This window comes from Homalodisca vitripennis, chromosome 1, assembly GCF_021130785.1.
Source record: "Homalodisca vitripennis isolate AUS2020 chromosome 1, UT_GWSS_2.1, whole genome shotgun sequence".
In the NCBI taxonomy this organism is placed as follows: domain Eukaryota; kingdom Metazoa; phylum Arthropoda; class Insecta; order Hemiptera; family Cicadellidae; genus Homalodisca; species Homalodisca vitripennis.
The window spans coordinates 89,067,802-89,094,198 of record NC_060207.1 but is presented as its reverse complement, the minus strand read 5'-3'; the positions used below and the strand labels follow the sequence as shown (position 1 = coordinate 89,094,198).

The window sequence follows — 26,397 nt, the reverse complement described above, 5'->3', positions numbered from 1 at the left end:
AACAAGCCACTTAATAAGTCTTTTCTTCAGAACCTGCGGAGTGCTGGTTTTGAAGTTCTTCGGAAGCATATTATAAAGCTTCGCTCCAGCATAAGACGGCTTCTTGGCAAAAAGAGCTGAGTGATGTAAGGGAAGACTGAAGTCATTGGCCCGCCTTGTGTTGTAATCATGGATGTCACCATTCCTCTCGGGACGTTGTGTGTAGGCGTGTAGAATCACTTCAGTAATGTACAGAGTTATCACTGTAGGAATTCCCAAGGTCTTGAAAGCCTCTTTGCAGCTATCTTGAAAGTCTAGATCAGCCATGATTCGTATTGCACGCTTCTGTAAAACCAACACTCGCTGGAGATTCCCTGCAGATGATCCACCCCACAGTACTATACCATAACGAATGTGGGTCTCAAACAGAGCATGGTATGCGGTTCTTGTTGCAGTAGGTGTACCAATTGATTTTATCCTCTTTAGCACAAAGAGTGCTGAGCTGAGTTTTTTGCATAAGCCGTCTATGTGGCAGTTCCAAGTCAACCGGTCATCGATCACTACCCCAAGGTGTTTTGTGGTTCGTACTCTTTCAAGGTTGGGTGGAGCATGAACTTCATCCTTATTTTTACCAAAAGTAAGGCATTTTGTTTTTGATGCGTTGAAAATTAAATCGTTCCTAAGGCAGTATTCCTGAGCCATATTTACAGATGTTATGGTGTTCATTTCTAGTCCTGGAACTGACTTGCTGTTGCTTATTAAAACTGTGTCGTCTGCATAAGAGACAGGGTAACAGTGGTTCCCCAAGTAGTCAGGCAGGTCACCAGTGAAAAGTACAAGATGGACCAAGAGTATTTTTCTGTCTAAATTTCCGACATTGACACACTTATTTGGGTTCCTAAGTCAGAAGCATCAACAATACCAACCCCAGTGCAGTCTAGTCTCAGACCAGCAGATCAAACAAACAAAGGAGATGAGATGTTGAGCAATTCATTCTGAATATTACAAATGATTCTCTGGTATTGTCATCATGCAATGTTACAGAATAATCTTAACAACTTACCATAGTTTCATAAATAATATTTTGATTGTAGTTCTGTATTTATGTAGATGTGTTGCTTCAAGTCTATGTTTGTGGATGGCAGCTGATTGGCAGTAAGCAAATTAAGAATCGCTAAAACGTGTTTTTTTTGTACTTTGTTTATGACAAATTAACGTAAATATCATCCTCTACCTAATAGTTTTGTATTTTCTACTAGATATAACTTTATTGATCTTGAATATTATGTTTTGCATTGTTTAATAAAAACAATAAGAAAATCCACAATCTAAGGTTTATAAGATCTTAAAAATGTCTAATTATTTTACATACATAATTAACAGTAGAAAGAAACCTATCGTAACATTTAGACCATAGAATAAATTCTTAACAATAATAATAATATTTTGCTTGCAGTTCATTTTTTAAAATTTTTTGTTCATGCAATACAACTCATACACATAAGACCTCAATGCATGGACGTCAGCTGCTTCATGGAAAACAAAGGTATATCACTAATTGTCATGATATAGAGGTGGTTTGAAATTTTAAGTGTTATAAATTTAAAATGAGTGTCAATGTTTGATATAAATATTTGCCCATATATTTTTCTGGAAGCTCACACTATAATGTATCAAATTACCTCCTAGAAGACAGGGAATGTTAATTCTTAAAATATAGCTATTACCACGAACCTCTGTAAATTATTTAAAAATAGAATGGTAATTTTTCATCACTTTTGTGTTGTTAAGCAGTCTCCAGAGGTTTAAAAGTAGCAGAAATTAGATTAGTGATGACTTTTATAATCATACTAAACATAAAAAGATTATTATGATTCAAAATTCAAGACATGTAAATACATTTTTTAATATTTGGAATTGGATACTGCTATTTAAAATCTGAATCAGACTGAGTAGATTCAGAAAAAAAGTCAGCCAATACATATAGTCACATAGTGTACGGGACAATTTATCTGTGATTTATTAAAGTAGTGGGTTTACTAGGGTATGTACTAGGTAATGGGAACTTGGGGTACTGATCTAACTGGCATAACTAATAACTAATCTGTGATTAAAGGTGAGATACATGAGAAACCTGTCATGGTTGCAAGTAGAGTAGTGGGTCAATAGGGTATGTACTACGTAATGGAAACTCTAAGGGTTACTAAGTAAGACGGCATAACTAACCTGTGATTAAGGGTGAGATACATGAGAAACCTATTATGGCCACAAGTACAGTAGTGGGTTACTAAGGTAGTGAGTAATGGGAACTGTAAGGGATACTGAGTGAATGGGATAACTAACCTGTGATTAAGGGTAAGATACATGAGAAACCTGTTATGGCCACATGTGGAGTAACACAAAAAATCCAAGGGTTCCAAAACTTATGGCAATGGGTGGTCTATCCGCCCCTACCCTCCTCTCCCCACCTTTTGGGTATATGGCAGTAAGAAATTAACCCTTCATAAAGCTAGTTGGAAGATACAGTAGGAGACTTTTAGGTTTGCGCACAACCTTGACCATGAGATTGGTGGTGAGATATGGCACAGGGTAGAACTGTGCGCGTTCTGCAAACACAGACTAGACACTGCCACCTTCTCCGCTCACTGGTGATTGTACACATACCAGTGTTTTTATGCATGACTATGCAACTTTGGTCTGCACCGGTAGGACGCATTGCTACATGCCACCTACTGTAATAATGTTTCACGTTACCTCAGTATTAAGAAACAGATGGCAATGAGCAGTCTGGCCATTCCTCCCTGCTCTCCCCACCTCTTGGACATATCTTTCGAAGGAACTTGGCATGTTGTAATGGATTATCCCATCGATATCCTGTTTGTTGATCCCCATGCCAAATGCAACAGTCGCTACAACAATCCGTGTCTTTCCTGCAATCAATAAAATATACTGAATTATATTAACTTTATTTCTAACTCTGAAGAAAAATTATATCATGATTTAATTAACATATTATTTCCTTATAATTCCAAAAGAGAGAGATACCTGACATGAAAGATTTTTGGACAGCTTTCCTCCTGGCTGCAGTTAGACCTGCATGGTAAGCTTCTGCGTTCCATGACAACTTCCCTCGTTTGGTTTTACCATCCTCCTTGTTCACATCCTACATCACCATAAATAATGTAATATACATTCAAACCATGGTTTTATTTACTGCTATTTATTTAACAAAATATCTATTTTATAATCTTATTAAGAATAATTTTGGTAAATTTACTAAAATTTAACCCTACAGTGTTGCAGGAGTACATGATACTCTTTTGGAAATCCAAACAAGTGTGCAATAGGTGCATATGTTTAAATGTGATTGGCTCAAGTTGAACACATTCGTTGAATGTAACCAAGCCTTTCCTGCCTGTTACTGATTACGAAATACGATTTCTGTCTGTCTGTGCACATGATCTTGTGTCACCATGCACAAATTAGTTCGAAATTGAATTTAAATGGCTGGTATATACACGTATTACCATAGTAGGCTTCTCAGTCCTACATAATTTTTTCATCGGAAAAACAAGGCAAACTCAGTAAATTAGGGCACCGTAAATTTCTTAGACCTACATATGTATATTATTTTCTTGAACGGGGCAAACTCAACTGCAGTGTCCAAAATTAAATTTATTTCAACACGAAATGCTCCTACACATGCAAAACCTGATATAAAAGCCAGTCGAATTCCACTTAACCTCTGATCTTCTTAACGATGAACATCATATTACATTAGAAATGCTTTCACTAAAAAGGATATGAACATATATTTAGAAAATTGTATGGGAAGCCACAGGTAACTCCTTGTTACTAATACAGATACAGGTTAGACTTGTTGCAATTGCAAATGCTTCTAATCCTCATTATGAGAATTATTGTGCAAAATCATAAATATTTATATGAACACTCCAAACAACAATACGCCTACAAAACTTTAACCTAACTGCCATCTTAGAGGATATAAAGTCACTTTCAACGTATTTGTTATAGAAAACAAAACACAAAGCTCTATATTAAATGTTTATCTGAATCATCTGAAACATAAACCCTGCAAAAGATTTTACCTGCAAACAGGTTCGAATGTAAGATGCTAGTCGCTGGCATTCATCTCGCCGCGTGCAGTACACTATAATAGAGCGACACTGGTCGAACCGCTTCCCGCTGAGCAGTTCTATGAGTGCTGTGTCCTTGCGCTTGTCTTGAGATACACTTAAACGCAGGTTGTCGGGCATGGGTGTGTCCCGTATCACACCCTCCACCCCGTCAGGCAGTCCCAGAGTAGAGGCGATGCTGGCTATAGTCGCCCGGGAAGCAGTTGCAGTCAGACCTAGGATGGTCCTAACACCAAACTTCTCTCTTAATACCTATATATTTAACAAAATGTTATGTCAGTGTATCCATATTTAATGTATTGAAATATAGTGTCAGAGCACTTGCACTCCCACCAAGGTAATAAAAATGTAGTTGGGCAAGAATACTGTATTTTACAGATGGTGATCAACTTTACAATTATTCCCACTATACAATGGTCTAACTTTTGATAAGTATAATAACAAAAACATTGACATAAATATAATAAGCCATAAAATTTCTTTTGTGATACTCTGGACTTCAAATTATAAAAGTATAGGCTAAAATTTATTATTGTACAGTCCTATGTGATAATTCACTCATATGTTTCAGCTTAAATATGACATCACCACAGTTTACATTACGTTTTCAAACTTATTAACAATAAAAATGCTATACATAATTCAATGCATATAACTCAAAATGAATGAACATAAATCGGTATATGCCTATCTGGATTGATCATTACTGGTACGTCTACTGTACTATAAAACCAAATTACATCACTACTGTCGCTGTTAACTCTATTACCATTGTGGAAGTAATCAAGTGTATGTATGAGTTCCTATTCTTTAAGAGTGGACTTTAACAGCAATCTTATACAGCTTGTAAATTTAAAATTGTTTCAATGTCCTAAATTTTCACTCTTTTTTCGGCATAACAGTAATATTTCAACCATTGACTAATATTGAATAACCAGTTTTTTTTGCTTGTATGTATTGTAAGTTCATTTTCTAGGTAATTCTAAGCAATATATGGGTCAACCTCGATTTTTCTCATATTACAATATAATGTTCCAATAGTCAATTAGAAAAGGAAATGACTAGAATTTTTTGCCGGAAAGCAGTTATAGGGAGCAGGCAACCGCCAGACGGTCATATATTGCTTAGAGTTACCTATTAGTGATCAGGGGCACTGACGTGATCTGGGCTTCAAATTTGGAACTACTCGAGTTAATTTTTTCTCTAAAAGAGCAAGCAGCGCGAAGCGCTGCGCAGCGGGCAGGCATCGAGCGTGATCCTTTTTTTTATTAAAAATTTCTGATAAATTGTTATTACATATTACAATATAATGTAGGTAATGTATGTAAAACAATTTTAAACACATAATTACATGCTGGAAAGCAAAGTAAACCAATATAATCCGCCCAATACAAAATCTCCGTAAAAATCTGGTAAAGGAATCTGTGTCATTCCTTTGGCCTGAATCAATTCAGTATAGACGAAGATCACGCACGATGCTTGCCCGCTGCGCAGCGCTTCGCGCTGCTTGCTCTTTTAGAAAAAAAAATAACTCGAGTAGTTCCAAATTTGAAGCCCAGATCACGTCAGTGCCCCTGATCACTAATAGGTAATTCTCGCGGTTGCCTGCTCCCTATAACTGCTTTCCAGCAAGAAATTCTAGTCATTTCCTTTTCTAATTGACTATTGGAACATTATATTGTAAAATGAGTTGCCTGCTCCCTATAACTGCTTTCCGGCAAGAAATTCTAATCATTTCCTTTTCTAATTGACTATTGGAACATTATATTGTAATATGAGAAAAATCGATGTTGACCCATATATTGCTTAGAATTACCATTTTCTAAACAATCAGTAGAAAGGAAATTCAAAAAGGATAATAAGATTTCGGACATTTGCCATCATTATATGTTAAAAAAATAAAACACATTCAACAGGTGTTATAGTTTGTATCATACAGTATAACGATGGCAAATGTCTGAAATCCTACTATCCTTTCAAACCTTCCACCGCCAATAACAATTTTTAATCACAGAAATTCAAAACATATAATTTTATTTATACACCTGGTTTAATTAATTTAGGTGATAATATGAGCTTAACTGGTAATAGTAAGTAATTAGATGGTTTGGGAGTTGTCCTAAACCGCTAGTCTTATAATACAAAACTGAATACGGCTGCTCTGTGTACAAAATGTCCTATATTAGAGACTTCCCATTACTAAAAGCCAACCATACAATACATTTTTTAATACTAATAGGCATAAACATAAAATAATTTAACTATAATACTTTAAGAATAATTGAAAAAATGTTTTCCATCTTAAAATCATAAAATTTCCGATTATCGATGATTTTTACCATTTTGTTAAAATTCCCTGACTATGCCTGGTTGTTCCAATTATCCTGGTCGCTACACAACCTGAAGGATTACCTTTCATGTTTGGACAGTATCCAAAGGTTTAATAATGGTAGATATTGGATAATTGATGATTTTTACTAAATCATACTTAGGTAAAAAAATCTTTTAAGATTCGGCATAGAATTTGAAACTTCTGGATTTGCCCATTTATTTACTTTATTTTATTTACCTTAACCTAAAGATGGATTCTTCGAATCTGAAATGTATATGAGGTATGTATTTGATGTTACATTATTAATATATTGCAAAATATCATCATTTTATGGATGCTACGTCAATTACCATAAATGTAGACCTAACCTTGTATCACTATGCACTCAATACCTATGCACCTTGTAGACCTTGTGCATATTGCACTCAATATTAACATTACTGAGTGGTTTGGGAGGATTAAAGAACTACAAAAGTAAATGTAAATACAAAAGTTCTGATGCATCAATAATCTTGAATGTGACAGAATCCGTTGATATCACTAAGATAAGAGGGGAGAAATAACCATAATATTTGTCACCTGACAGATCATGAGGTAAGATGGGCGAAAGTTGTGGGACCACTGGGAGATGCAGTGAGCCTCGTCGATACAAGCGAAGGCGACAGGTGGTAGAGAGCGCATTAACTCGCCCACACGGTCACCCACTGCCAGGGCCTCTGGGGACACTAGCAGAGCGTGCAGAGAGTTGGCTCTGAGTTGCTCGTATACAGCATCTCGCACCTTGGGCAACTGGTTGTTGTGCAGACAAGCGATCCGCAGACAGGCAGGCACTCCGTAAACCTTCACAAATACTTCGGATTGAAACACATTGACATGCCTCAACAATGAAATAATTATTGTTTGGTGTTTACAATGACCAATCCAAAAGATAGTGGAATAAGATAGAAAATATTAAATTGTATGTGAGACCAATTCTATTTTTTAATTTGCCATAGTTTTCAATACATTTACAAAGAACATAGTTCACATAAATATGTAAATTATATAGAACTGATTCTAACAATATTAAATAAAACTTCTGGATTATAAAGTAATATGAAAAATAAACACCATTTGTTAAACAGTCACCCACACATACAAGAATAATAAGCTTTATTTATGAGGTGAATTTTTAAGGACACTGGTAATTGGAATGTTGTTGTATAGCACATTTCCATGAAGTGCTATGTGCTTTAAATTGGTATAAACATGTGTTACAACATTTATAAAGTCATAAAACATATTGGCACTATCTTTGGGATTTATAAAAAAGTCATGATGGCGTTGAAAATATGTGTTCTTATTTTGAGAGTAGTGTGCCTTTTTCCTCATGATAAACATATAACTCAAGATTTATTTACTGCATCCGAGATATATCTGTCTCTTGCCAACTGTTTACCTAATTTTATTACATTCTTAAAGCTTTACAATATTTTATAAGGTAGACTATTAACTCAGAGTATTTTGAGGCACAAAAGATTTAACAGTGTTCTCTTTACCATTCATAAGAAGTTTTGATATCCATGACTTATAATGCTGTACAACACCTACTTCTCTGTCACGATGGTTCTGAAGGAGGAATGCCTTTTCGAAGCAAGTCATATATACTTTTAAGATGTTACAAAAATTTGTATTTAAATCATGGTAAGAGTAAAAGATTTTTAATTATAAAAAATGTTTAAAACCTCAAGTTTGGGATTTTAAATAATCAAATTATTACATTGAACAGTACAGTATAGTGGAAATGTATGTATTAACTCTTGTCAGGTTTACAAAAACAAATTGTTATTACTTGAAATGTTTCGTAAACTCTGAAACTTCACCGTAGCAAACAAAATATTTATATTAAATTTCCACTGATCACAAATAACATGTTTGGAAAATAACTTTTCAAAAGCAGAAGCAAGGTTTGGTTATTATTAAAAAATTATAAGTATATATCAGCACTTCTATACAGTAAAATTACTATCAATGAAAACGTACATTCATAGCATATTTGAACACACACCATGACTTGAGAGCCAGAAAAAATTTGACGCCGAAAGTATCTGTAAACCTTCCCTGTTGCCTTCCTGTCCTCTTTGTTTCAGATGACATGCACGATACCACTGGAAGTGACAATACTGATTTCCTCCCCAATCCGTCAACTTCCTGGATGCGTGCAACTTGTTGTGCAGTGTGCTTTGTTCTATGCAGTGACATTGTTTAGATTCATTCTCACCTTCCTGGGTGCACATGCAACGTGTTGTGTAGTACGTTTTGTTCTATGCAGTGACTTTGTTTGGATTAATTCTCATCAGTCTCACCTTCCTGGGTGCATGCAACATGTTGTGTAGTATGCTTTGTTCTATGTAGTGACACTGGTTGGGTTCATGAGAATTCCTCACCATAGAAAACCTAGCAATAAGCGGCAATGTGAAGCGACTTCTAAGACGTCGCTTGCCACGTCACGGCGGCGTAAATAGAACGTCTCAGACGTCGCTTGCCACTTGGAGGGTTAAACAAAGAAATGAACTGAATTGTATGTTAACTACCGCTGATCCTTCCAACTACCACTGATCCTTCCAACTACCACTGATCCTTCATGAATGAGCTAAGATGGAAGCTGAGGAGATGCAATATTTCCTAGCTGTTTGAAAAAAAAAGATGTCAGCTAATCTGCTGATGAAAACAGCACAATTACCCATCTGTATGTGCCAAAGAGATGAGAATTTACTTTGTTGTTGTGGTTTTTTTTTCTAACGGTTGAACTTATAATCTCACTGTGTCATTTCTCATAGTTTTCTGTGCAGTATATTCATAGATCTAATAACACATGTGGTTCAACTAATTATTTTGACACATAAAAAAAGACTGACTTCTTGTTTACACATTGCGTTTTATGTTTTGTTTCTCACACTCAGTCATAAAGCACTCTGTTCCATATTCAAATTCATGACTAATAATTAATTAAGAAGAAATTATTATTTTATGATAATTTATTTGAGTTTAATCTTAACTACATATAAGCATGAGGGTTGGTCATTGTTCAAACGGGTTGTGCTTATACATGCAATATAATATTTTCAGCCATGTTTTGTAATGATAGTTCTGAATTAGTCTAAAAGATTGTGCGGGAAGTGGTTTGGTAGTTTAGAGATGTGCAGCACATCACTTGACAACTTGTGTACTCGCCGATCTATGCCAGACGTTTTTATCTTCAAGGCAGCACTTTTATGGCATTACCCAATGCCACAAGCATTATTTCATGGCATTATTCACGTACATTACTGTTGTGGTCTGTTCTGTAACCTAAGTAAAACAAATACTTTAATTTTTATTATTTTACTAAAACTCTCAGTACTACTTCATATAAATATAAACAATAAAACGTTATGGTAGACAAAAAAAAAACATGTGTTTTCATATATATCATATTATTGTATGTATTTTAAATGATTTTTTTTCTATCTATGATTTACTTCTTATTTTCTGTTTATTTTTCTTTTCTCTTTCTTCTGTAATTTACCAAGTGTATTTTAAGGACTTAAGTTAGTATCGGAATCGACTGAAGATCAGCGGTATCGCATATTGGAAACGATCTAACCCTTGTAAATATTCCAGGGACACTATAAAAATTCAATGTCACTTTCAAGGTTTTACTTGTTGTCACAAACCCACTACTTTCTTCCCCTAAAGGTGTCTTATCAGGTCTGATAAAGACTAACTAACACTACTGGTGTACTCAAAAAATCGGGTTGCATCTCTTATCAAACCATCAGACAGATATTTACCGAACCGAAGTCTAAAACCTGTTTATAGGGTGAAAAGTGTACATTTTAGGCCTGCACAATCTATCTAACACGTCTTTTCAAAATGGTATTTTTACTCAAGAATGAGAGTTGCACAACTCTATAAAATTGAAACACAAAACCACTGTTTTTATAGTGGCCACTATCGCTTTGCCGCTTACAGCCACTGCTCATATAGTGGTCGAGGCCCAAGACGATCGGTTGGCCAACTTCAATTGTTCAATGGTTGTTGTGTTTGGGGTCTTACTGCGACACAGTGGTAGAACTAACCAAGATACACTACACTGGTGTAGGCAACCAACATCAGATTGGGCTCTCAAACATATATTGATCTTTATTCACAATTTCACGGACCACGTCAATGTTTTAGATTAATCAGGTTCTAATTCAAGGGTCAAATTATTTCATAAGTTCTTAGAAACAGAAAATTTGTTTTTGAGATTTTCCTGGTTCTATAGGAAGATTTCCTATTATTTACTCGATTCATTAAATTCCCAGCTTATTCCCGGTTTGCCGGTTGCATAATGTATAATGTGAAAAAAACTAGTAAACATAGACACCTTAAAACACAAAATTAACTTGAACAATTGTGATACCTGGTCTTCCATAAGAGAAACTAATGGTGATACGACAATAGTGATGCGGTGCTGCAGAGTATGATAGAGGTAGGCTGGCAGCTGGTAGCAGAGAGACTTGCCTGACCCTGTGGACAAGGTGACCAGCGTGCTCTGACCTGACAACACTCGCATCACAGCTCTCTCTTGACCTGGCCGGAATTTCTCGAATCCCAGTTGCATAAGAGCCTCCAGCACTGATAGTGGGGTGTCTGGAAGCACATTAAATGGTATATATTTTATACATTAATTGTGTATCAGTAAAATCTTTTAGAGTGTACTGATAAAAACCTTAAGTTTCCATGAAATTTGTTATTAAAATTTGAAAAAAGTCACATTTTTAATCCATACATGGCAGAATATTTTAATTTTCGTTGTTATTTAAGGATATTTGCAAATTGTGTACAAAATATCATTGCTTTGCATTACACTACTTTAAAAAGCAAAAATGCTTTTCTGTATAGCACATAGAGACAAACAGATGGAAAACAAAGCAATTTCGGACATATAAGGTGTGGCTAGAAATAAACAAACTGAGGGTGAAAATAAATTTTACTTACAGATATTTGAAAACAAACTTGATGTTCACATGCTGTTCTTTCTGGATACTCCGCATTTTTCCGATGCAGAGACAAAAGGTTAACTGCTTATAACTGATGATACGGGCGGTATAAGCACAGGAGCCAGACAAAACTTGAGGTGGGTGGGAGGTCTATGGCTCCACCAATCCGGTTATTTCCTAGACTCACCTTGTATGTTCCATTTTATATTTTCTTATTTTTATATATATATATATATATATATATATATATATATATATATATATATATATATATATATATATATATATATAACTATACACAACTACAATCAACATTAATACAAAGAAGAAACTAACCAATAACAGAGCCATCATTATTCGGTTTAAACACAGGCTCTTGACAAGCAAATCTCATGATGTCGTCATTGACAATTGGAGGAGGAGGTAGGGCCAAGTCTTCAACATCAAAGTTGTCTTTAGCCACCTGAAAATAAGATTAAATTTCTAAATGATACAATCCAACAGTTCCATTAATTAAAACAATTAATTATATATAAATTTGTTCTTAATATAGTAATGTACCAACCTAACACATTCACCTTCTGGAATGTTAAGCAAACAAGTGACACTGGACTTCATTAATGTCTAGTAGCTAAATACCAACTTAAAAACCAATAAATCTTAAAATAACAACGATAACTTCAACAATAAAATTAAAATAAGTTTTAGAAACAACACAGGAGAACCTGAGTGAAAGAGCAGAGACGTTACTACTTCTCTACTACTACTGCTAACAATTTGGTGATTGCTACTACTCTATTAATGGTGCCAAGACTTGTCTGGTTGCTATTATTCTTCTAATCCTGCCAACACTACACTTGATGCTACTAATCTACTACTGCTGATAAGACTTATCTGATTAATAAGTAAATAAATACCTTTATTATAGCACGCATATTTCAATTTTTACCACTGCTTTATGAATCAACTCTTGTCATAAAAAATCACAGCAACATACATCGAAATGTGTCTTGGTTTAAATAACTCTCAGTTTTCTTTTAAAATTATCAACAGAAACAATTTTTAATTTATAAGGGAAGGCCATTAAATAACTTGGTGCCAAAGTATGAAAAGCCCTTCCTCCCGACTTCAAGTCTTGCTTTTGGAAAGAGAAAGAAGCTCTTCATCTTGAGGGGAAAAGGTGCTACAGATGGTTTTTAGCATTTTGTTATTAACTCAACCACCTACAAGCCAGCAAACTTGAAATTTACATCAGCACCCTAAAACATACTGAACCACTGAAAAATAACCCTATAATTTTGTTACAAGAAAACCACCATTTGATTGGATTATTATGTTAAATATAGTAACTTTATTGTACTTACACCTTACATAACAAATTTTGCAGATAATAAAACGATGGTTCAGGTTCAGCTGGCTGTCTGTACATTATTTTTAAAATTTGTTCTCTGCCTTAATATGTATATTATTACTTACTTAAACTAAAAAACTCTTCATTTTTTTATCAATTTTCCTAAATAGCAACACATGATTTTGTTGTATAAAAGGACAATATTCCATTCATGAGACTGGACACCAGATGGCACTGCTATACTACATGGCAAACATAACGAATGTTTCAATCGGCATGGGTTCAAGCTTCAAAAGAATTGAGCTTGACCAGGACCACCATCCTTGCATCAGTCAGGATACTAAAATCTGTTGTAATAGATGGCAAGCATTACGAATGTCCCAATTGGCATGGGTTGAAGCTTCAAAAGAGTTGAGCTTGACCAGGACCATCCATCCTTGCATCAAATTCTGTATAGTTGATGATAAATTAGAAAATCTATATTTTATTTCAATAATACTCAGTCCTAATAAGAAGAATATTTGTGTTCCCTTAAATGGGTTGAAGCTTCAAAAGAGTTGAGCTTGACCATGACCACCCATTCTTGCATCAAATTCTGTATAGTTGATGATAAATTAGAAAATCTATACTTTATTTCAATAATGCTCAGTCCTAATAAGTAGAATATTTTGTGTTCCCATTATTTGTTTTTAGGCAGTTTTTACTATAAAATCTGATAAAATAATATCATTGTCCTTTTATAAATTAACTACATTTCCAGTGGTAGAAATATTATAGTTTTATGAATAATATACATAAGCCTAAAAGAGTACTCGTTTGACACCTGCATTTTGCAAGGAAGTTGGTATATAATACATATCCTTATGTTCTAATATATAACAGAAATGAATAGTCAATACTATACAATAACTAATACTCAAAAATATCATACTGACATGTATGGGCAAATCATTCAGATTCCGTTTCACACACATGGTTTTGGACGCATCCATTGCCATCTCTTCTGCCTCTTGTAGAGAGGGGAAAGGACTTTCTTCTTCTTCATCTAGGTCTTCTACTGGCAGTAACTGATCACAAGCTGCAAACATATATAGGGAGAATAATGTATGGATTAATTAAAGACAGACAATTCAAGTTAATATTTTTTAATAAATACATGTAAACCAACAGATGTTTCCTTTTAATAAGACAGATTTTAGCTAAAATATACAGGATGTTTAAAAAGTAAGGAACCACATTTATATAATTTAATGGGTACAGATCAAGCAAGCTTGATATTTTTTATACGGTTCTACAATATTTAGACCCATCTTTTGGTGTTAAAAGTATTTTTTTGGAGGAATTTAAAGATTTAAACTTACAAGATATTAATATTATAATTTAGATTTAACCCTTTGATGCTAATGTTAGGATATTCAGGCATAAGAATAAATGCAGATAAATACGGGATGGAACAGAGGGAGTTGCTTATTTAGAAATTAAATTGAAAAGAAAGTAATGAAGACATATATTTAATCCTTTTTATATCATCAAATACAAAAGGCTTAATACAAAATTTCAAGTCTCTAGCTCATTTCATTATTGGCAGAAAAAATTACAAACATACGAAAGAGATATTTTAGATTTCGCAGTAAACAAAAGAGAAATTGTGTCAGCCTACTGAGTGATACGCTTCAACGACGCTCAGCCAAATTCTATGGTTGGACATGTACCATCATAGAACTCCTTGTCTATGTAGAAATGAAGTTTCATGCAAATTTCAAGTCTACAGATGAAATCGTTCTCTAGACATCTTCACAGGATACACAATCATGTTTTTGTTTATTAAGTTGGGTTTCATACCAGTGATTAAGTAATAAAAGTTTACATACCACATCATAAAATGATGTATATATGGTTTTAGACTACATATGTAAATATAACACATTTTAAAATATCTTATGAGTGTATTGGCTTCTTTAACAACTTATTTATTCTGCTATTTTCTCATTGTCATTATGGTTACCCATAAGACTAATGTAATATTTTCACTAATACTCAGCCAAATCCCATTGAATGACATGATATTCACCATCATTAAATTCAGTGTGCCTCGTATAGAAATGAAGCTTCATGCAAAATTTCAAGTCTATAGATCAGTCCGTGCGAACTGACAAATATTAAATTTTGCCAGCCCCTCAAGTGATAGGCTTTGCTAACAATCAGCTAATAAAATCTCCAAAACCCAGAAACGTACCGAGAAGAACGACGGTAGGTAAGACAGTATCACAATTTAATAGTGGTAATTCTATGTTTTCTTTGAGTATGAGTACTGCTGACAGTCCAGGAAGCTAGATAGCTTTAGTGCTAGAATTATGAAGGTTAGATACAGAAAGAGAATAACCCCTACAATGAACAAAAACAACATAAAATAAAAGTATCTTCACTACTTGAAGTTCAAGAAACAAACACTAGAAGACAAAAAAGAAGAATGAGGGTCTTACATATGGTACTGAAGAGTTAGTTATAATTAATAAAATAACAAATAAAATATATGTATTTAGTGGTTTTTCTGAATTCTTTACGTTTATATGTTTTATGATACAAGAAACACTTCTATTTTTATATAACTGTGCATTAACTTAACATTTTTCAAGTTTCATGAATAGTAAACCCCTGGTTAAATGAAATAAAGGGTAGAAGCAGCCATTTCACACAACCAATTTTTCGGTTAATTCAATTACATCTAAAAATGGGTGCATAAAGTAAATTAATTACATTTAAATCTGTAAGTTATAATTTGGGAATTGTGGTAGGAGCAGGAGATGGCTAATAGCAGTGGCATAAATCGGTCGGCACCGCTGCGGGTGCAATCACGCAACACAGTGGTGATTAGTGAAGGAGTGAGATGGTGAATCATCATGTTATTTAAAAAACGTGTTGGTGATACGTCATGCATACACCCACTATTCTGCCGACAAGCGGAGGGTTAGCACAGTGTTCTACTGTTAAATATAAACTATTTTGCTCACTTATTTATGTAAACGTTACCATCCATGAACCATTTTGGTTGACCCGAGTTCGATTAACTAATGCATTATATATAATCTGTAGCATGTTTTTTAAACTGTTCAGAGAAATACCTTAAATATTTTTATAATACATTTAATCAAATTTTTTTAAACATAAAAACATTTTTTGTGTAGTTTTCAGCATTGTGAGGAACAAAATAGTTGTAGTACAAATTGTAGATAATCACTTTTGAAAAAACATCATGACAATATTTTGTACAGAAAAAAATAAAAGCGTTTCCTATGAAGCCAAATAAAAATGGTTTCCCCTTTAGGGGGAAGGGGAAATTGGTTTCTTATGAATTTTTCCCCTTAACACATATAGCAACTTAAATATCATTATTTTTTTCTCTGTTAATATTTTTTTTATTTGGGTGAACAGTCCTTTTCACGATAGAAATTTAATACTTAAAAAGTTAAAATTAAAGCATGGAAAACTTTTAGCATCATAAAATAAGTGAATGTGTTCATTTCAAAATAAGTACTTCTGTAATACTACCTATAAAAATGAACAGAGGAAACTCCTTACCTTTATTGCAATTTTTGGAAAAGTGTCCGATATCTCCACACTTGAAGCACTTGTAAACTCCACTAGTAGTGGCATTTTGGTTACCCTTAATCTTTTTCCACATTTGCTTCTTGTACTTTTGAAAGGTCATAGTTTTCTTACCACGGACATATGTTTTCTTTTTGATATTGATCTTAACAAAGTTTTCATTGGCTTTCCCAGAGCTAACTTTTTTCTTCAAAATTTCTTCCTCTTTCATTTCTTTAGTTTTAGGAGTTTTGTTCTGTATTTCTACCAGTTGCTTTGCTATGGATGCAGGTATGCCAGTATGGTTCTGTTGGGTATAGTTTGTAGCAATATGTTGTATGTTTTCTGAAGAAAATTCGTACCTAGTTCTCTCTGGTGCTTGGCTATCACTTAAACGTACTTTAGTCTTTTTACTTTCACTGACGATCACATCACCACCAACCTCGTCAAAAGGCCTCTTACTACTTTTTGAGATTTGGGGTTCATTTTGCAATGTTCTCAGAGAGCTTTCACTTGAACAACCTCTTTTCAAATCATTACTAGATGAAGTCTGAGTTTTATTGCTAGCAGTTAAAGACTGAAATTTACTAAAGGAATTTACTTTAGGTAAGCTAGTACTAAATGAACTAAATGATTTAGATCTGTCACCTTCAGAGTCACTGTCACACACAATATCTTCATCTTCACTAGCATTGTCAGTGGTACAAGGTGGAGATGACTTTGGTTCATCACTCACCACACTGGAATCAGTAAGCTCGATTCCTGAGTCACTAGAGTTAGCTTTACTGCCAATTTCAATACTAGATAGTTTATCTATACGCTCCAACCAGCCCTTATCAACAGTTCGTGTACCCAACGGTTTAGTTGAAGTGTTTGACATTAAGGTTCTCTGCAAGAGGCTTACTGGTTGGGACTTGCTCTGTGTTTGAGAAGTGTTAATGATTTTAAATTTATTTAGATCAAAGCTCTGTGAATCTTCATCAAGGTCATCAAAGTTATTAATTACTGAGATATTTTTCTCATCCAAGTTTGAGGTATTAGAAGGATCTGGATGCATCACACTTTCTTCCAAATTTGCAACAATTGAGTTTTGTGAATCTTCAAATTGAGATACTGAATTATCATGAGATTTTTCCCTGCGAATGAATGATTTTCTGGGGTTCCTTTTCTTGAAAGTTGCACCTGCAAACAATTTTTCTGTGTATCGAGAAAGAACAGCAGTTTTTTCAGGTTTTGTTTTCTCTTCAAACTTTTTGTTGATATTACTCAAATGAGCTCCCCAAACAGAACTTTGATTTTTATCCTCTTTAATTTCATTCGCATGTTTTTCTTTGAAAATTGTTGTATTGTCCACCGAATTATTTTCTACCCCATCATTTTTGCTTTCTTCGTGTTTTGTTGCTCTATCCTCTCTTACCTTTTCTATTTGTATATCACTCACAGAAAGAGAATCTTCTAGAAGATGACAATAGTTTAGCCCATTATCTTTAAACGGGAAAGAGAAGCCATCCATAGTATCCTCATCCCCAAAGGATACATCTACAAGACTTGTCTCTAGACAAATAGTTTTTAGCTTCCAATAGGTTTTGTACGCTGCTTTAATGTGTGATGGAGCATTCTTTATATCAACCTATAAATAAAACCATAAAAATATTATTACGATAAAACTAACAATAATAGAATATTAAACTACAGAAAAGTATTTTAGAATGTTAAAAATACAGTGATAGTTATATAATTTATATAAAAGTAAATAGTTCATATCCTCATTTTGTTCATTACTATGTATACTTGTTTATTCTACAATAAGTTTTGCAATAACTTCATTCCTTACTTCAGAATGTGAGAATTTTATTCTTCTAAGAAAATATTTAAATACTCACTGGTTACCAAAGCCGTTTCAAAATTGTTATTAACTCTTTAGGCAGCATGTATAAAATTACGCTGAAGGTACTCGTACAAGGCCTGTTTTGGACATGCAAAGGTATGGAATACTGTGATACCACAGCAACACACTGTTTGCATGGCTACACTGGCCACTGTTAGTTTGAGAAATAATGGTACAAGGTTAAAATATCACTATTGGTTTCAACTGGGAAGTAAGTCACCTGATTTATTTTATAAATAAATCATTTATGGATCAATATTGAGTTTTTATGTAAATTAAGATATTTTATTGCAATTTGGATATTATCTTGGGTTTCCACATCCTAGATAGTCCCGGTCCTGTTTAGCTCCATTGAGAGCCTGCTGCAGGAATCTACAGAAGTAGACAGAATGTATTCTTAAAATAAAATAAGACTGAATACAGTAGAACGACCACAAAGAAATCCATGTTCTTATTTTGGATTTAATTGTTTTGGGGTAGAAGTCAAAAGTTTTATTGTCTTTGAACACAATGTATGTGATTTAAAAGATTCATATATGCACAATGTGTATAAGACATTGTAAATCTACTGACTATTCTAACATTAAAATATAACCAATATAACCATGTTAAACATATACAGACTTACTCAAACAATAGGTACTTTGATATTATCCAGAGGTCATTCTGACTCCATCTACTACTTGTTATTAGGCGATATAAGTAGGTTTAGATTAGGTTATCATAAATACGTTACTAGTCATACCATAGTTAAAGTTAACCTTTACGAATGCTCAAGTGATCTGAGGTGCTTGAATTTGGGTACTATCTAGAGGGATGCTTTTCTTTTTCGCCACAAGTGCAGGCTGGAAGGCATTACAGAAGTCCACACTGATGGCCAAGGACTTTTCCGATTGGTACTTTCCCGACCTCAGACCACTTTGGATGATTTAGGACATGATTTGAGGTTGGGAGAGTACTGATCGGAAATGCCTCTGACCAGTAGTGTGGGCTTCTGTGGCGCCTTGCACTCCTCACTTCTGACGAAAAAAAAAAAAAAAAAAACATCCCTCGTAATAAGTACCTAAATTCAAGCTCAAATAACGCGAGCACTTGTAAATTTTAACTTTTTCTATTAATAATATTTCCATATTCCCATTTTCATTTCCATATTCCTCAAACGTCTAGTAAAGAGCTCCCCCTCCTCTGAAATAAATTCCTCACTACATTCCTGATAGTAGTTTCTAAATTTGAGACAATTTTAGATAGACCTGTTCTGTAGATGTCAAGTGGTGTAAAGAAGGTCAAGAGGGTATAACCCTGAACCCTGATATTGTAAATTACAATTATAATAAGCAAACTAAGACTTAAATACACACCTAGAACATAATTCAAATATAAATACTTTCCAGACAAAATTAACAGAAAACTACAACCATACAATTAACTACAAAAACCCCACAACAGTTATTTTATATTTGTTACTCAAATGCAAAGCATCTGATTGCTGGAGACTTATATCAATTTTTTCACAATTTATAAAACAAATTAACAAAGTAGTGTGATAAAAACTTAAAGCCTATAAAATTGGTATTTTTAGTTTTGAAATAGATTGTACATTAATTTAACTTACTTTGGAGGGTTTGGATCCATTAGTTTCTGTGAATTCACTTTCCCATTTTTTTACCTGATATTTGCACTTAAGGTATTTCTTTTTTGCGGTTTCTTCCATATTGTTAGTTATTCAATCCTATAACATAAGAAGGTAAAAACTGAGCAGTTTGGATCTAGTAGGTAACTTTTCATTAGATTCAGTTATCTAATGAAAAGTAAAACTATTCTAAGAAGGTTATGAGAGTATATAATATTTGTTGGCTCTTCCAAGCATTCATAATCAGACTCTGTAGAATTTATTATATCTGTTACAGAAGGCACTATTTCGAGGAATAAATTTAGTTCGTTGCCATGTGCGGGGCAGCACCAAAGGTGTCAGTGCAGCTTACACTGATTGCGAAGAATTAGTCAGCTTGTTCAGATAATAAAAGTGGACTTCTCTCCACATACCCTTACCCATACCCTTTTTATCATGTTCAAACAATAATAAAAAAAGTTTGCATTAAAATTATGATAGTTTAAAACATTTTTTTTAATTTTTACAGAAAGTGGATCATGCATACGACACAAGACATAGTTTAAATATTGGTATTGCCCCCCCACGTCAAACTAAGCTTACAAATACAAAAAATTCTTTTTACGTTCTACAAACAAGCTATCAAAATTTACCATTGGAACTAAGAAAAGTTCAAAAAATTACAGTGGAAACGTACAAAAAGAAGTCAATTGCTGGGCATTGCTTATATCCATTTTTTTTTAAATGTTGACATTATCTTGTGAATATTCACCACTTTGGTAAAAGTTTGTGATAAAAAACTGTCAAGAGATGACATTTGTTTTTTTAGCAAAGTTGGAAAATTATGACTGTAAAAGTATATTAGAACTAAAATTTTGTATAAATAATAAGAATGCCAAGTAGAACACATATAAATAAATTCATAACATTCTGAGAACATAGGTTTCATTTTGAATATTTAGTTAATATTATTTAACATGTTTTAACTCTGAACAAATTTCTCATCCAAAAACAAAAGAATTTTTTAATGTTGTCAAAAATAGCTAATTTCTAGGGCATTGTGAATTTTAAAAGCGGGTCAATCCATTTCAAATCACCCAGGTCATGTTGCTCAACATTTTTAATTTTGCCTAATTTTTTTATTATGAGTTCCCTATGGGTACACAATTACAAAACACTATTTGAAAAAATTTTTACAAGCCATAGTTTTTCCTGGTGGCCATTTTTTATATGGCGGTTTTGCAGATTTTTAGTAAAATATGCGGTTCGCGAAAAGTTTTAATTGCCAAGCTATTTTTAAAGATATCAGAATAATCCAAAAAACCAGTGTGTTCAGCATAAAATGAACTTCAATTTGACATTATAATAATGTTCTTCTTTTGTGCAAGAAAGTCAGTCAAACTTGTTCTGCAAAATCTCGGAAGAAAATCATCAATTGTCACTTTTTAAGACCATAAAAGTTTAAGAAGGAAAAGAGACTCACTACTAATATTTTACTTCTTTGTTGTTGAAAACTAATATAACTACCTACTGAAAAAGTTTTAGCCCTGAGAATGCTCTCCTTTTTTTCTAGAGCTTTTCAAAAATGGCCAAAAAGCCTAAAAATGTCAATTTTCTAGGTTAATAACTAAAAAGGGACTGAATGAAAATAAATGAAAATTTTACAGAATGTTCTTTATACAAATAGGAATATCTCATAAAAAATTATGACTGAGACTTAACTACATTTAGAGATATACAGTAATTGAATTTCCGTTAAAAGCGCTACCCTTTTTCTCGCTTGTGCGGTACCAAGTTAGCAAAAACAAGGGCTTTGTTTAAATCATTATGTTAACAATAAACTTATATTTAATGCTCAAAACATTATATTCCTTATTTAAACCCTACTTAGGATTTACAATAAAAATTATTTAAAACCAGAAAAAATTAGTGACCATCTTGATCACAATACACGACTGTGTACACATTTCAACATCACCTAATTAGTGAAATAAAGAAGATAAACCCTAATTTTGAAATGGTAATTTACTTTAGCGATGGAGCAAGCAGCCAGTACAAAAATAAGAAAAAACTTCATTAGTGTCTGCCTACACAAAAATGATTTCGGTTTAAAAGCAGGATGGAATTTCTTTGCCTCATCACACGGGAAGAATTCTTGCGATGGTATTGGGGAAACCACGAAACGAGAAGTTACACGAGCTTCACTTAAAAGACCTTACACTGAACATATCCTGACTTCACAACATATGTTCAAATATTGTTGAGAAAATATTACTGGAGTTCAGTATATTTTTGTTCCTTCAGCCAAAATCAAGCAAATGGAAACAAAACTTACCGAGAGATTTTGAATGCTGTTTACCCAGTGAAAGCAACAAGAAGCTATCACAGATGCATCCCCATAAATGGCAACCAAATAAGATGTTTTGTTACTTCTGCAGGCTCAAACTTTGATGATCATCAAACATTGATACTTTTCATAAATGTATCATCTTTTTACGAGTAATGACTATGTTGCTTGTATCTATGATGACATTTCTTTCTCCCTTCTGGACCAAAAACTGCCTTCCAGCTTTCCAAAAATGACACTGCCTGGGTGCCTTCTAAGAAAAATAGTGCGAAAGGTGACTCCACTGGAACTAACAACCGTGTCTGGTAGGACATATAACATAAATGAGAAACTATGTAATGGAATATCATCTTTATTTAATTCGCTGATGAAAATTGCAGCCAACAAGTAATTGAAACCAATCTTTTAAATCTAAATGCACAGAAGAACAATATTATGTGGATACTGTATGCAAGTGTAGTACAAAAATTATTATGATTCTTACCTATTGTTCTCACTGTGTAAGATTATGAGTTACTATTTTAAAATATTCCTCAGGTATTAACACATATTTTTACATCATGTATTTTATAAAATGTATTTGATAATATTATATTTTAGAACATAAATTATAATGCATATACATTTTGACAGTACAATAGATCCAAGCAAATTATTTTTCCTAAAGTGCGCAAGTGCTATTTTGTGGTTATGATTATTGTTTATATTATACCATTATTTTTCTGGTTTTAAATAATTTTTATTTTAAATCCTAAGTAGGTTTTAAATAAGGAATATAATGTTTTTGAGCATTAAATATAAGTTTATTTGTTAACATAATGATTTAAACAAGCCCTTGTTTGCTAACTTGGTACCCTGCACAAGCGAGAAAAAGGGTAGCGCTTTTAACGGAAATTCAATACTGTAATATCTCTAAATGTAGTTTAAGTCTCAGTCATAATTTTTTTATGAGATATTCCTATTTGTATAAAGAACATTCTGTAAAATTTTCTTTTATTTTCATTCAGTCCCTTTTTAGTTATTAACCCTAGAAAATTGACATTATTAGGCTTTCGGTCCCATTTTTTAAAAGCTCTAGAAAAAAAAGGAGAGCATTCTCAGGGCTAAAACTTTTTCAGTAGGTAGTTATATTAGTTTTCAACAAAGAAATAAAATATTAGTAGTGAATCTCTTTTCCTTCTTAAACTTTTATGGTCTTAAAAAGTGACAATTGATGATTTTCTTCCGAGATTTTGCAGAACAAGATTGACTGACTTTCTAGCACAAAAGAAACATTATTATAATGTCAAATTGAAGTTCATTTTATGCTGAACACACTGGTTTTTTTGGATTATTCTGATATCTTTAAAAATAGCTTGGCAATTAAACTTTTCGCAAACCGCGTATTTTACTAAAATCTGCAAAACCGCCATTTAAAAAATGGCCGCCAGGAAAAAACTATGGCTTGTAAAATTTTTTCAAATAATGTTTTTTTGATTGTCTACCCATAGGGGAACTCATAATAAAAAAATTTAGGCAAATTAAAAATGTTGAGCAACAAATTTTATTTTTATTGGGTGATTTGAAATGGATTGACCCAAGCCCTCTGTTTTTGTTAGTATATACAGTGCAATTATAGATAATATTGTGGCAATATCATTCTACAAATAAGTCAATTACTTATAATTTGTTTAATTAATACCCTTTTAATTAAAAATATGTACACAATAATAGCTTATTTGCTTCATATTAGCCTATTATTGGGATTTTTACAACACCCAATAATGATTTTAAACCACCAATAATATTCTTGATAATGTAAACTTTTATTAACGTCATGAAATTTAGCATATAAATCAATCAATTAAGAAATATAGGGGAAATGGCCGCGGCATAGGAAGTGACATCACTACAATCGAATTAGGGTACGGGTAGAGTACGATAAGCGGACCCGGTTTTCTATATCGAAATTGGTAAACAATATTACTTAATCATAATCATCGATATTAATCAATTATTTTGAACAATTAACTTAAATAATCTATATCAACAGCTGAAAATACTTTCAAATAATACACGTAGGGTAATATTTCAATTTTACATTTAAGTAACATTTGATTATTAAAAATGGCAGTCAATTTTAGTAAACTACACGACATTGCTTTGAAAGATGATAAGAAATGTTTTTCGTGGCTTCAACATGTAGGACTCGTACTGAAAAACCCATTATGTGAAATTTTGTGGGAAAGAAACAAATCTAACTGTGAGAGGAGCAAATATGGTCGTCTTCAGTTTTCCTAATTTCATTATAATAATTTGTTTGGTCACCGCTAATATTAAATTCACATTTTAATTTAAAACATATGTTTGTTATTGCGGACTATAGATACTTTTATATAGATTGATAGTCTAGGATTTGAGATATGAATATTAGGTATCGATGATTACATTCTTCGATATAAAATACCGGGTCCGCTTATCGTACCCTACCCTAGAGTACTAAATTATCGATTAGAAATACCTAACCTATTGGATGCAAAAACATTCAAGTTATAGTTATTTATAATTAATTATTGCCAACTCTTTTGAATACTGTTTTAAATTAATTCAAACAAAGTAAAATCATTTGTATGGTATTTGAGTGTTGGCTGCAAGTACAATGGCAATGCAGCCTACATATGTTATTTGTGTCACAGGCTGCCAGACATGTTTATCCTTTAAAATCATAAACAGTAACTAAATGTTATACGGTTTATTACATTATAAATACACATAGGGTAGCCTAAAAACTTTCTTATTCATCATTAAATTATTTCCTTTTAGATATAAAAACAGCTGAATTAACATCCTGTAATTTCAAATGCCTATACCCTATAATGTAATTTAGTTTAACATTTTAGTTTCTGTTGTGTTTGATATCATGAATTACTATGATTATTAGATGAGCTGATTGTAGTGGTGGCCGCTTGTTATAGGCTACTGCAGCTGGAAATATTACTGTCAAAGAATTACTCTCTCAATGTTTCTTTGGGAATTACAACTATTATGACCACTGGAATTTTTACCTGTCACCTTAAACTTACTATCTAGGTTATAGGAATTTTTTCATTTTTACCAGAAGTGTAGGGCATCACTGCCAAAGACCTTATTGATTGCCGACACTTGTCAAGATTGTTTGAAATTTTGTTATTACCTACTCTTACTGTTAATCAAACTAGTTTCCGAGCTAATTAAAGTGAAATTATAAGGAGTCCAGTAAAAGTGATTTCAGATTGTTATAGATTTCATTAATTGTTTATACTTTTTCAATAACACAATAATTTCCATGCTAACAATTGTAGTACACCTACTGAAAGTTTACACTGTTACCTGACTATTGTACAGGTTGTTTTAAATTCTTATATTGCCTAAAAACATAACCTATTAAGATTGCCTATTAAGACTATTTTGAATTTTGGATCATTATGTGAACATCACAAAGATTTACTTTTGGATGTAGCCATACTGAGTTAACATCAATTTGTTCTACCTTGATACTTACCTCACTTTGTCTTGAAATAGTGTTGTCTCTACTCAACAAATTATATCAACATGAAGTATTTTCTTGTAGTTTGATTCACTTCTAGCTAATATGATATTAATTTGCATTGTGAAAATGCAACACGTTTGTAGATAAAATTTAACTCATTCTAATCATAGATTAGAAACAGAAGACGACCATACTTCTACTAATGTAACTTAATAAATAACAATAACATAATACACAACATTACAGAAGTTGGTTAAATTTGACGTATACTTGAGTTCTGTACTGAGTACACATTTGGCGGGAGTATAAACTTCGTACGTACATATAAGTATCTGTGGACAGTGAAAGGGATAATCAAAATAATTGTACATTTATGTATTAATATACATAATAATGTATTATATTATTTATTATACGCCAAAGATTTGGATGCGTAAAAAACTAAGGTCAGAATTCGTTCTCTTAAAAGTTGATATAATTTTTGACTTTCTGATACATAATCTAAAGTGTAATATAAATCCATAGGACTAAATTTTGTTGTATATTAGATGACTGAATTCATAAGAAGTAAAAGTGGTACACAGTCTATCGAAGGTCTGGGTGCAATTTACAGTTACAATTGTTTTTTTTATATT

General features: G+C 32.9%; 1 protein-coding gene across 1 annotated transcript in view; it reads right to left on the bottom strand.

Moving 5' to 3' along the window:
* LOC124366257 (ATP-dependent DNA helicase Q4) overlaps window positions 1–26,049 on the bottom strand; it is a 29,736-nt gene extending 3,687 nt beyond the window's left edge. The window contains exons 1-10 of the mRNA XM_046822657.1: window positions 25,775–26,049; window positions 19,911–20,027; window positions 16,405–18,040; window positions 13,761–13,903; window positions 11,811–11,937; window positions 10,895–11,124; window positions 7,048–7,308; window positions 4,089–4,388; window positions 3,025–3,142; window positions 2,734–2,909 (exon numbers count right to left, since the gene is read on the bottom strand). Coding sequence (XP_046678613.1) covers window positions 2,734–2,909; window positions 3,025–3,142; window positions 4,089–4,388; window positions 7,048–7,308; window positions 10,895–11,124; window positions 11,811–11,937; window positions 13,761–13,903; window positions 16,405–18,040; window positions 19,911–20,009 — 3,090 coding nt within the window. The 5' untranslated portion in view covers window positions 20,010–20,027; window positions 25,775–26,049. The remainder of the gene's footprint in view (window positions 1–2,733; window positions 2,910–3,024; window positions 3,143–4,088; window positions 4,389–7,047; window positions 7,309–10,894; window positions 11,125–11,810; window positions 11,938–13,760; window positions 13,904–16,404; window positions 18,041–19,910; window positions 20,028–25,774) is intronic.
* Window positions 26,050–26,397: the final 348 nt, after the last annotated feature.